Here is a 14,225-nt window from a genome sequence, read left to right on the forward strand (position 1 = left end):
CATATATTACAGAGGCTGCAGGCAGGAGAGGGGGTACAGACTGCTGGAAGGTGAGGAGGTGACACTGTCCTCTAATAACATATATTACAGAGGCTGCAGGCAGGAGAGGGGGTACAGGCTGCTGGAAGGTGAGGAGGGGACACTGTCCTCTAATAACATATATTACAGAGAGGCTGCAGGCAGGAGAGGGGGTACAGGCTGCTGGAAGGTGAGGAGGTGACACTGTCCTCTAATAACATATATTACAGAGAGGCTGCAGGCAGGAGAGGGGTACAGGCTGCTGGAAGGTGAGGAGGTGACACTGTCCTCTAATAACATATATTACAGAGGCTGCAGGCAGGAGAGGGGGTACAGGCTGCTGGAAGGTGAGGAGGGGACACTGTCCTCTAATAACATATATTACAGAGAGGCTGCAGGCAGGAGAGGAGTACAGGCTGCTGGAAGGTGAGGAGATGACACTGTCCTCTAATAACATATATTACAGAGAGGCTGCAGGTAGGAGAGGGGTACAGGCTGCTGGAAGGTGAGGAGATGACACTGTCCTCTAATAACATATATTACAGAGAGGCTGCAGGCAGGAGAGGGGTACAGGCTGCTGGAAGGTGAGGAGGTGACACTGTCCTCTAATAACATATATTACAGAGGCTGCAGGCAGGAGAGGGGGTACAGGCTGCTGGAAGGTGAGGGGGTGACACTGTCCTCTAATAACATATATTACAGAGGCTGCAGGCAGGAGAGGGGGTACAGGCTGCTGGAAGGTGAGGAGATGACACTGTCCTCTAATAACATATATTACAGAGGCTGCAGGCAGGAGAGGGGGTACAGGCTGCTGGAAGGTGAGGAGGGGACACTGTCCTCTAATAACATATATTACAGAGGCTGCAGGCAGGAGAGGGGGTACAGGCTGCTGGAAGGTGAGGAGGTGACACTGTCCTCTAATAACATATATTACAGAGGCTGCAGGCAGGAGAGGGGGTACAGGCTGCTGGAAGGTGAGGAGATGACACTGTCCTCTAATAACATATATTACAGAGGCTGCAGGCAGGAGAGGGGGTACAGGCTGCTGGAAGGTGAGGAGGGGACACTGTCCTCTAATAACATATATTACAGAGGCTGCAGGCAGGAGAGGGGGTACAGGCTGCTGGAAGGTGAGGAGATGACACTGTCCTCTAATAACATATATTACAGAGGCTGCAGGCAGGAGAGGGGGTACAGGCTGCTGGAAGGTGAGGAGATGACACTGTCCTCTAATAACATATATTACAGAGGCTGCAGGCAGGAGAGGGGTACAGGCTGCTGGAAGGTGAGGAGGGGACACTGTCCTCTAATAACATATATTACAGAGGCTGCAGGCAGGAGAGGGGGTACAGGCTGCTGGAAGGTGAGGAGATGACACTGTCCTCTAATAACATATATTACAGAGGCTGCAGGCAGGAGAGGGGTACAGGCTGCTGGAAGGTGAGGAGGGGACACTGTCCTCTAATAACATATATTACAGAGAGGCTGCAGGCAGGAGAGGGGGTACAGGCTGCTGGAAGGTGAGGAGGTGACACTGTCCTCTAATAACATATATTACAGAGAGGCTGCAGGCAGGAGAGGGGGTACAGGCTGCTGGAAGGTGAGGAGGTGACACTGTCCTCTAATAACATATATTACAGAGGCTGCAGGCAGGAGAGGGGGTACAGGCTGCTGGAAGGTGAGGAGGTGACACTGTCCTCTAATAACATATATTACAGAGGCTGCAGGCAGGAGAGGGGTACAGGCTGCTGGAAGGTGAGGAGGTGACACTGTCCTGTAATAACATATATTACAGAGGCTGCAGGCAGGAGAGGGGGTACAGACTGCTGGAAGGTGAGGAGATGACACTGACCTCTAATAACATATATTACAGAGGCTGCAGGCAGGAGAGGGGTACAGGCTGCTGGAGGGTGAGGAGGTGTCACTGTCCTCTAATAACATATATTACAGAGGCTGCAGGCAGGAGAGGGGGTACAGGCTGCTGGAAGGTGAGGAGATGACACTGTCCTCTAATAACATATATTACAGAGGCTGCAGGCAGGAGAGGGGGTACAGGCTGCTGGAAGGTGAGGGGGTGACACTGTCCTCTAATAACATATATTACAGAGGCTGCAGGCAGGAGAGGGGGTACAGGCTGCTGGAAGGTGAGGAGGTGACACTGTCCTCTAATAACATATATTACAGAGGCTGCAGGCAGGAGAGGGGGTACAGGCTGCTGGAAGGTGAGGGGGTGACACTGTCCTCTAATAACATATATTACAGACAGGCTGCAGGCAGGAGAGGGGGTACAGGCTGCTGGAAGGTGAGGAGGTGACACTGTCCTCTAATAACATATATTACAGAGAGGCTGCAGGCAGGAGAGGGGGGTACAGGCAGCTGGAAGGTGAGGAGGTGACACTGTCCTCTAATAACATATATTACAGAGAGGCTGCAGGCAGGAGAGGGGTACAGGCTGCTGGAAGGTGAGGAGGTGACACTGTCCTCTAATAACATATATTACAGAGAGGCTGCAGGCAGGAGAGGGGTACAGGCTGCTGGAAGGTGAGGAGGTGACACTGTCCTCTAATAACATATATTACAGAGGCTGCAGGCAGGAGAGGGGGTACAGGCTGCTGGAAGGTGAGGAGGTGACACTGTCCTCTAATAACATATATTACAGAGAGGCTGCAGGCAGGAGAGGGGGTACAGGCTGCTGGAAGGTGAGGAGGTGACACGGTCCTCTAATAACATATATTACAGAGGCTGCAGGCAGGAGAGGGGGTACAGGCTGCTGGAAGGTGAGGAGGTGACACTGTCCTCTAATAACATATATTACAGAGGCTGCAGGCAGGAGAGGGGGTACAGGCTGCTGGAAGGTGAGGAGGTGACACGGTCCTCTAATAACATATATTACAGAGGCTGCAGGCAGGAGAGGGGTACAGACTGCTGGAAGGTGAGGAGATGACACTGTCCTCTAATAACATATATTACAGAGGCTGCAGGCAGGAGAGGGGGTACAGGCTGCTGGAAGGTGAGGAGGTGACACTGTCCTCTAATAACATATATTACAGAGGCTGCAGGCAGGAGAGGGGGTACAGGCTGCTGGAAGGTGAGGAGGTGACACTCTCCTCTAATAACATATATTACAGAGGCTGCAGGCAGGAGAGAGGTACAGGCTGCTGGAAGGTGAGGAGGAGACACTGTCCTCTAATAACATATATTACAGAGAGGCTGCAGGCAGGAGAGGGGGTACAGGCTGCTGGAAGGTGAGGAGGTGACACTGTCCTCTAATAACATATATTACAGAGGCTGCAGGCAGGAGAGGGGGTACAGGCTGCTGGAAGGTGAGGAGGTGACACTGTCCTCTAATAACATATATTACAGAGGCTGCAGGCAGGAGAGGGGGTACAGGCTGCTGGAAGGTGAGGAGATGACACTGTCCTCTAATAACATATATTACAGAGGCTGCAGGCAGGAGAGGGGGTACAGGCTGCTGGAAGGTGAGGAGGGGACACTGTCCTCTAATAACATATATTACAGAGAGGCTGCAGGCAGGAGAGGGGGTACAGGCTGCTGGAAGGTGAGGAGGTGACACTGTCCTCTAATAACATATATTACAGAGAGGCTGCAGGCAGGAGAGGGGTACAGGCTGCTGGAAGGTGAGGAGGGGACACTGTCCTCTAATAACATATATTACAGAGGCTGCAGGCAGGAGAGGGGGTACAGGCTGCTGGAAGGTGAGGAGGGGACACTGTCCTCTAATAACATATATTACAGAGAGGCTGCAGGCAGGAGAGGAGTACAGGCTGCTGGAAGGTGAGGAGATGACACTGTCCTCTAATAACATATATTACAGAGAGGCTGCAGGTAGGAGAGGGGTACAGGCTGCTGGAAGGTGAGGAGATGACACTGTCCTCTAATAACATATATTACAGAGGCTGCAGGCAGGAGAGGGGTACAGGCTGCTGGAAGGTGAGGAGGTGACACTGTCCTCTAATAACATATATTACAGAGAGGCTGCAGGCAGGAGAGGGGGTACAGGCTGCTGGAAGGTGAGGAGGGGACACTGTCCTCTAATAACATATATTACAGAGGCTGCAGGCAGGAGAGGGGTACAGGCTGCTGGAAGGTGAGGAGGTGACACTGTCCTCTAATAACATATATTACAGAGGCTGCAGGCAGGAGAGGGGGTACAGGCTGCTGGAAGGTGAGGGGGTGACACTGTCCTCTAATAACATATATTACAGAGGCTGCAGGCAGGAGAGGGGGTACAGGCTGCTGGAAGGTGAGGAGGTGACACTGTCCTCTAATAACATATATTACAGAGAGGCTGCAGGCAGGAGAGGGGTACAGGCTGCTGGAAGGTGAGGAGATGACACTGTCCTCTAATAACATATATTACAGAGGCTGCAGGCAGGAGAGGGGGTACAGGCTGCTGGAAGGTGAGGAGGGGACACTGTCCTCTAATAACATATATTACAGAGGCTGCAGGCAGGAGAGGGGGTACAGGCTGCTGGAAGGTGAGGAGGTGACACTGTCCTCTAATAACATATATTACAGAGGCTGCAGGCAGGAGAGGGGGTACAGGCTGCTGGAAGGTGAGGAGATGACACTGTCCTCTAATAACATATATTACAGAGGCTGCAGGCAGGAGAGGGGGTACAGGCTGCTGGAAGGTGAGGAGGGGACACTGTCCTCTAATAACATATATTACAGAGGCTGCAGGCAGGAGAGGGGGTACAGGCTGCTGGAAGGTGAGGAGATGACACTGTCCTCTAATAACATATATTACAGAGGCTGCAGGCAGGAGAGGGGGTACAGGCTGCTGGAAGGTGAGGAGGTGACACTGTCCTCTAATAACATATATTACAGAGGCTGCAGGCAGGAGAGGGGGTACAGGCTGCTGGAAGGTGAGGAGGTGACACTGTCCTCTAATAACATATATTACAGAGGCTGCAGGCAGGAGAGGGGGTACAGGCTGCTGGAAGGTGAGGAGATGACACTGTCCTCTAATAACATATATTACAGAGGCTGCAGGCAGGAGAGGGGTACAGGCTGCTGGAAGGTGAGGAGGGGACACTGTCCTCTAATAACATATATTACAGAGAGGCTGCAGGCAGGAGAGGGGGTACAGGCTGCTGGAAGGTGAGGAGGTGACACTGTCCTCTAATAACATATATTACAGAGAGGCTGCAGGCAGGAGAGGGGGTACAGGCTGCTGGAAGGTGAGGAGGTGACACTGTCCTCTAATAACATATATTACAGAGGCTGCAGGCAGGAGAGGGGGTACAGGCTGCTGGAAGGTGAGGAGGTGACACTGTCCTCTAATAACATATATTACAGAGGCTGCAGGCAGGAGAGGGGGTACAGGCTGCTGGAAGGTGAGGAGATGACCCTGTCCTCTAATAACATATATTACAGAGAGGCTGCAGGCAGGAGAGGGGGTACAGGCTGCTGGAAGGTGAGGAGGTGACACGGTCCTCTAATAACATATATTACAGAGGCTGCAGGCAGGAGAGGGGGTACAGGCTGCTGGAAGGTGAGGGGGTGACACTGTCCTCTAATAACATATATTACAGAGGCTGCAGGCAGGAGAGGGGTACAGGCTGCTGGAAGGTGAGGAGGGGACACTGTCCTCTAATAACATATATTACAGAGGCTGCAGGCAGGAGAGGGGGTACAGGCTGCTGGAAGGTGAGGAGATGACACTGTCCTCTAATAACATATATTACAGAGGCTGCAGGCAGGAGAGGGGGTACAGGCTGCAGGCAGGAGAGGGGTACAGGCTGCAGGCAGGAGAGGGGTACAGGCTGCTGGAAGGTGAGGAGGTGACACGGTCCTCTAATAACATATATTACAGAGGCTGCAGGCAGGAGAGGGGGTACAGGCTGCAGGCAGGAGAGGGGTACAGGCTGCAGGCAGGAGAGGGGGTACAGGCTGCAGGCAGGAGAGGGGTACAGGCTGCAGGCAGGAGAGGGGTACAGGCTGCAGGCACGAGAGGGGGTACAGGCTGCAGGCACGAGAGGGGGTACAGGCTGCAGGCACGAGAGGGGGTACAGGCTGCAGGCAGGAGGGGGGGTACAGGCTGCAGGCAGGAGAGGGGTACAGGCGATTGTGTGGATCGTACGATGTGACTTATGTGAGATACAATCTATAGAATTTATGGAACAAATGGCAAAGCGCAGAAAGTAAAATGGAGTCTCTGTATCCAGACAAGTGGCCGCACTCACCGGTAATCCAGCGGCTTCTCCGACTTATCCGTGGGCTTCAGTCCTTCATACACCTGAGGGCAGAGTTCACACAAGATGAAGAATAAGATTTTTGCAGAATATTTCACTAAATCATCCGTGAATGGGCGATGGGGGAAATATACGATTTAAATTGCGCCAAAACATGGTGAGCACTAAATTTATGCCGAATTATTTGACACTTTGTAAGAGTCTAGAAAAAGGAGCGTGACCAACAGAAGTCATATAATGCGTGACATTTAAGGCGTGCGCCATTTTTTGTGCAAATTATACGTCGCCGGATGTGAAGCATTTAACGTGCCTAGAGAGTTGATATTTAATCGAATATATTAATTTGCGCCATTTTCACCAAGTCATTAATGCCATTGACTGTAATGGGGAAAACTACGAGCGGCAACAACGACTGCGGCTCTTACGCACGGCACGGAGATCGCCGTTTTACGTAGAAGTCGTTTTAGAAACCACCGATCACGGCAAAACCGCACAGTGAACATCTGACGGATTATTAGATCTCATCATAGAGGGAAGAGATGCAACTCCCGCCGTCGCCCCTGGTCGCACTTCTGTGGTTATTACGGATATTTTCCTGGATCGCCCCCCGGTACCTGGCTGAACACAGTCTTCTTGTAAGTGGGGTCCAGAGCCGGGTTGTCCCTGTGTTCCACCGCCAGCCTCCGGTTAATATACAGACGCGGCATTAAGTTGGGTTTGCTGGTCTCGGAGTCCTTCAGGCACTGGGTGATGAGGGGACAGCGGCGCTTGGACAGAAGCAGGAACTGTTTAATGTACTGAAAGCAAAGAGACGTTTAAGGGACGGCGTCCAGTCATCGGCAAACCAAGCTTTATTATTGTATAGAGAAAAAGTTCCGTAACTTTATAATAGAGTTTATGATTAATTAGCCATCATTTTCAAGATGTCTGCTTGCAGTCAGGGAATGGAAACGTTCATTCTGCCTGACTTAGTCCTGATCACACAGCTGATGGGCTTGTCACAACAGAACAATGTAGCATATCCTCTGTGAAGGAAACACATTACATTCATCTCTCTCCTGTCCTGATAGTTTGTTGCAATGGATCAGCTCAGGCAAAATGTATCAGTCTGGAGTGCATGACGTTTAGTTCACAGAGGATTGTCTAGCCTGGAAACAATTGTAGCAAACCCTCAGATGTGTAAGCAGGACTAAGGTCAGGGCATGATCTTAGTCTCTCGATGCAAGCAGAGATCTTGAAAATAGCAGAGAACTGAAACACATAGGGGGAGATTTATCAAAAGTAGCGCAAAGGAAAAGTGGCGCAGTTGCTCATAGCAACCAGTCAGATTCTATAGATCAGGGGTCGGCAACCTTTGGCCCTCCAGCTGTTGTAGAACTAAAACTCCCAGCATGCCCTAACCGACAAAGGCTTTATTATTCCAGCCAAAGGCCATTAGGGCATGCTGGGAATTGTAGTTTTACAACAGCTGGCGTGCCGAAGGTGGCCGACCCCTGCTATAGATCCTTTGGACAATTAAAGCTGAAATGTGATTGGCTGCTCTGGGCTGCGACGCCGCGTTTCTTCTTCACGACTTCTGTTAAATCTCCTGAAGTCTATGAGAAAGTTGCAGATCTTTTCATTATACCATTATTACGCTTTAGGGCTGGACGAGCCTTTAATAACATTTATAATCTGCACAGTGATGGGATTTACAGGCCTGATCGCCGGAGACGCCAGAATCTCACCTTCAACTGGTTAAAAGTCCCGATACTGTGGTCCCAGACGGGAACGAGGTGATGCAGGACCTGGTCTAGCAGCTTGACGAATCTGGGGGGCGGAGAAGGTAAGAAAATATTCTTATTAAAGAGCATTCCCCCGACAATAGAGAAATCCCATCATGCATCACTTCATAACTGGGAGATTTGCCATTCAGGAGTTTGGAAAAGCTGAGTGACAACCCCAGTCAGAGCTGAACTGGAAATCTTATTGGTTGTCACCCGGAAACAGATACAATCCCACAATGTATCAGTGATGTTCAGACGCCTGCCGGACCAGCGGGTGTTTATTCTAGTGGTGGTCGGACTCCGCTGCTCCAGCATTGAGGTGTAGACGTTGCGTTACGTGTTCGGACCTCTGGATCACTGTGGCTCTCCGGTACAGGACGTCGGGATCGATGGCCTCCAGGCGCGGGTATCGTACCAGGTTGGGAGGGTGAAACATGTCGGCCGTCAGCCCCAAATCCCGCTCCTTGGACGACTTAATCTTTATCCCACGGATCCGGACGTCAATTCCTTCATCTACAGGAAGAGGCAGAGAAAGAAGAACTGAAAGCGGCTCCAGTCTGAATGAGGACATTGTATCATGAAAACTCTGCAGCTTCAGAATGTATTTCTACTTCAATTCCTCACCATTTTTAGGATCGCTGCTTGCTGACAGTGAATGGAAATGCTTTATTTACATCCAAAGTCCTGTCCTGACATCGTCCTGCACAAACGGCTGAGGTCTTGTTACAATGTATCAGTGTATGATACAGTGTATGTGATTTGTGGTCAATTGTGTGAGCAGGAATAGGTCAGGGCAGGTTTCCATTTACTGACAACAAGCGGAGAAATTGGTAAGAAATTGAAGTCTAATAGAAAGTAGCAAAACTTTTCATTATGCAACGATGAAGCTTTATTTACAGAAGACCGGCCCTTTAAATATTAGGCCACGCCACATATCAAACCCTTAGTGAGGGCGGTAATACTGTGCACGCTTATACAGGACCGGCTTCCCTGCGCGCCATTATTCTCTTGTCGTCATTAAGTTTTCATCCACTCACCAAAGCACTCAGTGATCCGGATCTCGATGAGCGGCATGTGAGACATCATGTCATCCAGGACACACACGTCTCCAATGAGATTACTGCCAGGAGAAGACAGGACAGGTCAGAGCGACACACAGGAACGGTTAAAGCGCTAACACTGGACGTAACATAACGCCGGTAGGACGGAAACCGATCCTAGAGGGGAGGAGGATGAAGCTTCTCGAAGGAAAAGCTAAAAGGTTATGGGGGGTTTCCATCCACATTTATTCCTTATGGGGGGGGGGGGGAGCAGAAAACACGATTGCAAGGTCAATGTCCAACTATCCTTCTCCCCTTAGGAGACATTCACGGTTTTGTTTAAAGACACAAAAGACTGGCACTTCCTGTTTTCTGCAACTAACTAGTCAGCTTTGCTGTGTAAACTGGGACAGATCCAGTAGAGTCATCTCATTATCATTAGAGGTCAAGTCAGCAGAGTAAGTTCATTATCTTTAGAGTTTAGGTCAGCAGAGTCATCTCATTAGAGTCCGGGTCAGTAGAGTAATATCATTATCAGAAGAGCACGAGGTCAGCAGAGTCATTTCATTATCATTAGAGGGCAGGCGAGTTAATGACAACTCTATTGCACCGCTGGAGGCTTAGATAAGGCAGGATAGTAACACTATACACACAGATAGGGCTTTGTATGCAGCTCCCCTGTCGCTCTCTGCTCCCTGGGGGAGGGGCCGTATAAACATCCGACTTACAGAATTTCAGATGTCGGCCGATGCGAATAACTGGTATGAACAAATTTTATATGAAAATGGCGGCCACAAGAATCCGTTATATGTCCCAATATTATATACTGACCCCCAACTCCAAGCTGCCCCTGCAACAGATCCTGCCGGCACCCCTGGTACTCACTCCTCTATGATGACATCATTCAGCTTCTTCAGGTTGTCTCTCTCCCCCCCATAGACCATTACTCTCTTGGGCATGTAGTTCTCATCCGTGGCGTCCACCGTCAGCAGCAACTTCCTGCAAAAATCAGTGGGGGGAGGGGAAGCTTTAATAATATCTCACACGTCACATATAACACACGGACATGTAACCTGCAACACATACAAATGTGACGAGAGGATGAACCCGATCACATCAATCACATATCCAGCTATTAATTCAGAAATCAGAAGCGGTTTATTAGGAGGGTCCAGACTGATACATTGAACACAAAGTATAGCAGCACCGGATATGTAGATAAAGTGGGTGCAGGCCTCAACAGGACCATCCACAGTCCCCTACTGTAGAACCCAAAAGAGAGACAAGGCGGCACATCCAAAATAAAGGGAGTAGGACATGATGGGTTTTTTGGTCTGTAAGGATAAAGGTAAGAAATGCTTCCATTCAATGAAAGCAAGCAGAGATATTGAAAATTGTAAGGAATTAAAACACATCGGGTCAGCAGAGTCATCTCATTATCATTAGAGGCCTGGTCAGCAGAGTCATCTCATTATCATTAGAGGCCTGGTCAGCAGAGTCATCTCATTATCATTAGAGGTCAGGTCAGCAGAGTCATCTCATTATCATTAGAGGCCTGGTCAGCAGAGTCATCTCATTATCATTAGAGGACAGGTCAGCAGAGTCATCTCATAATCATTAGAGGCCTGGTCAGCAGAGTCATCTCATTATCATTAGAGGCCTGGTCAGCAGAGTCATCTCATAATCATTAGAGGCCTGGTCAGCAGAGTCATCTCATTATCATTAGAGGTCAGGTCAGCAGAGTCATCTCATTATCATTAGAGGCCTGGTCAGCAGAGTCATCTCATTATCATTGGAGGACAGGTCAGCAGAGTCATCTCATAATCATTAGAGGCCTGGTCAGCAGAGTCATCTCATTATCATTAGAGGTCAGGTCAGCACGGTCATCTCATTATCATTAGAGGCCTGGTCAGCACAGTCATCCCATTATCATTAGAGGTCAGGTCAGCAGAGTCATCTCATTATATTTAGAGGTCAGGTCAGCAGAGTCATCTCATTATCATTAGAGGTCAGGTCAGCAGAGTCATCTCATCATCATTAGAGGTCAGGTCAGCACAGTCATCTCATTATCATTAGAGGGCCGGTCAGCAAGTTGTCATGCTACGCCATACATTGTGCACACAATGACTCTCAGGGGTCACCCAAAGAACCGCTCAATCAGGCGCCATTTCAGTGGTGGGAAGAGAGCACCGGGTGTCGGAAAATCTCTTGAGGGTGAAATAACACATTAAGGCGTGGGCAGAGTTCAGCTGTCTATAAGTTTGGACATTCTGAGTGTTGTAGTTCCTCAGGCTCTGAAGAATTAGGATCCTAATCCACCAAAAGGTGAAACTCAATTCTTATAGATACAACCAGAAAATGCGATCAATGGCGACTATCACCGCGTCTATAATCGGTGGTAACTAGAAATGAGGCCAACCCTGAAAATTCACCGAAAATTTGCTTCACCGCAGATAACGCAGAGCCCCCTCCCCCACCTACTTGACGACGGTGCCTTCCTTCATGTGGAGCTGGATCCAGTGTTGTCCGTGGGATCCGTCGCTCTCCCAGTACGTGTCATGTTGTCCGTCCGTCAGGCTGGACAGATTGTTCTCCTCCTGTAACGGCAGATTTCATGCGTCAGACCATCCGCTGACCGTTATCGCTATTTATCTCGCTACAGTCAGAACTGACGCTTCCACCATAAAAAACGTCCACACGGTAGAAAAGTGACAAATATCCGATATTTCAGCACAAACATCCGGATAACGGGACAATATCAGATCTTTAGTCTGACGGCGACTTCATCTTCACACCGCGCGAGAATTTATAACGAAGCGTCGTCTGCAATTCTAAATCACATTACATGTAGAAGAGAAAAAGATCAGGCCTGGAGTCGTTAGAAAGCTGGGTGACCACCAATGTGCCCGCTATGACAGCTCCCCCAAAGGTTGTCACCCAGCTTTCCTAGAATCCTGAAAGGCAAACGAAGTGAAACATCCCCTGTGACTTATCAGTGCATAACTGGGCTGATTTACCATTCAGGATTCCAGGAAAGCTGGGTGAGCTTTAATGGTGGGAGTCTGGTTGTCACCCGGCTTGACAGAAGGAGTCAAGGGCTTATAAAGTAGATGGCATGTATTCAGGGGGCTCCATCCCCCTCCATATGGGCGGTGCGGACCCTCGCAGGGCTCCCCTCTCTACATACAAGGTGAAGGGGGAAACAGCCGGGGGGGGGGGTCATGCTGCTTTTACAGAATGGGGGAGGGGCGGATTATCCAGCGCCAGGAGGGGGCGCCGTTTTAGTTCTGCGGCCATTTACGAGGGTAATAAGTTCAGATGTTTTTCTGCGGTGCGGTCGGTATAATCTGGATATTGGCACAGGGCGGGGTAATAAAACACAAGACTGTATGAAGTAACTAGAATCAAAGGTCTATAATATGAGAAGAGGCTACGTGGTCACTGCCATATCTGGAGAATGGGGGCGGGGCATGTCACGCCGCGGTGCCGTACCGTAGCCGAAGACACGTTGATGCTTTCCACAAACTGCTTCATGTTACCCAAAGTCTCATCCTCCTTCCCGACATGTTCATGCAAGAAGTGAACCAGATCCTCATCGCACTCGTACGTCCAGGACGGGGGGATAAACCTGCGGACGAGGAAAAATTACGTCACCAGTGACGCTATAATCATCCCATCCCCCCAAATAGTCCCAGGAAATTGTATGTAACCGCATTAAAAGGTAAAGTAGTCTGCCCCTTTAAGAAGGTGGGTACTCCCTGTACACTGAATACACAGAGAGGGGGGGGTGCATGTACACAAGGTGAGTATTCACAGCCAAGCAACGTGGGTACTCCCAGCAGACGGCCCAGTATTCCCAGTGCACAGGTTTCATGCTGGAGGACGCGGATAGAACGGGCTCTCACCGTAGTTTCTGCACGGCCTCCACATCGGGTTCTGTGATCCTCGGTTTCCCGCCAAGACGCATGGAGTATGTAACGTCCACGACCTCCTCCCACCTGCAGAGCAAGGAACACGGACAAGACTGTATGTAAATAGAGCGTGTGTCATACGTGCACATACAGCCCTCCACCGGCGTCATACGTGTACATACAGCTCTCCAGCGGCGTCATACGGGTACATACAGCTCTCCAGCGGCGTCATACGGGTACATACAGCTCTCCAGCAGCGTCATACGGGTACATACAGTTCTCCGCCAGCGTCATACGGGTACATACAGCTCTCCAGCGGCGTCATACGGGTACATACAGCTCTCCGCCAGCGTCATACGGGTACATACAGCTCTCCGCCAGCGTCATACAGCTCTCCGCCAGCGTCATACGTGTACATACAGCTCTCCGCCAGCGTCATACAGCTCTCCGCCAGCGTCATATACGTGTACATACAGCTCTCCGCCAGCGTCATACGTGTACATACAGTTCTCCACCAGCGTCATACGTGTACATACAGCTCCCCGCCAGCGTCATACGTGTACATACAGCTCTCCAGCAGCGTCATACGGGTACATACAGCTCTCCACCAGCGTCATACGTGTACATACAGCTCCCCGCCAGCGTCATACGTGTACATACAGCTCTCCAGCAGCGTCATACGGGTACATACAGCTCTCCACCAGCGTCATACGGGTACATACAGCTCTCCACCAGCGTCATACGTGTACATACAGCTCTCCACCAGCGTCATACGTGTACATACAGCTCTCCAGCAGCGTCATACGTGTACATACAGCTCTCCAGCAGCGTCATACGTGTACATACAGCTCTCCACCAGCGTCATACGTGTACATACAGCTCTCCAGCAGCGTCATACGTGTACATACAGCTCTCCAGCAGCGTCATACGTGTACATACAGCTCTCCACCAGCGTCATACTTGGACATACAGCTCTCCAGCAGCGTCATACGTGGACATACAGCTCTCCAGCAGCGTCATACGTGGACATACAGCTCTCCAGCAGCGTCATACGTGTACATACAGCTCTCCAGCAGCGTCATACGTGTACATACAGCTCTCCAGCGGCGTCATACGTGTACATACAGCTCTCCACCGGCGTCATACGTGTACATACAGCTCTCCAGCGGCGTCATACGTGTACATACAGCTCTCCAGTGGCGTCATACGTGTACATACAGCTCTCCAGCGGCGTCATACGTGTACATACAGCTCTCCAGCGGCGTCATACGT

At 50.3% G+C, this 14,225-nt stretch overlaps 1 protein-coding gene across 1 annotated transcript in view; it reads right to left on the reverse strand.

The window, feature by feature from the left end:
• The window catches only part of HECTD3 (HECT domain E3 ubiquitin protein ligase 3), an 80,530-nt gene that overhangs the window by 62,206 nt on the left and 4,099 nt on the right, over positions 1–14,225 (reverse strand). Inside the window, exons 4-13 of the mRNA XM_075832042.1 lie at positions 12,948–13,040; positions 12,535–12,670; positions 11,524–11,639; positions 9,928–10,041; positions 9,040–9,122; positions 8,350–8,515; positions 7,964–8,045; positions 6,851–7,033; positions 6,228–6,280; positions 6,125–6,131 (exon numbers count right to left, since the gene is read on the reverse strand). Coding sequence (XP_075688157.1) covers positions 6,125–6,131; positions 6,228–6,280; positions 6,851–7,033; positions 7,964–8,045; positions 8,350–8,515; positions 9,040–9,122; positions 9,928–10,041; positions 11,524–11,639; positions 12,535–12,670; positions 12,948–13,040 — 1,033 coding nt within the window. The remainder of the gene's footprint in view (positions 1–6,124; positions 6,132–6,227; positions 6,281–6,850; positions 7,034–7,963; positions 8,046–8,349; positions 8,516–9,039; positions 9,123–9,927; positions 10,042–11,523; positions 11,640–12,534; positions 12,671–12,947; positions 13,041–14,225) is intronic.

This window comes from Rhinoderma darwinii, chromosome 7, assembly GCF_050947455.1.
Source record: "Rhinoderma darwinii isolate aRhiDar2 chromosome 7, aRhiDar2.hap1, whole genome shotgun sequence".
NCBI lineage: Eukaryota > Metazoa > Chordata > Amphibia > Anura > Rhinodermatidae > Rhinoderma > Rhinoderma darwinii.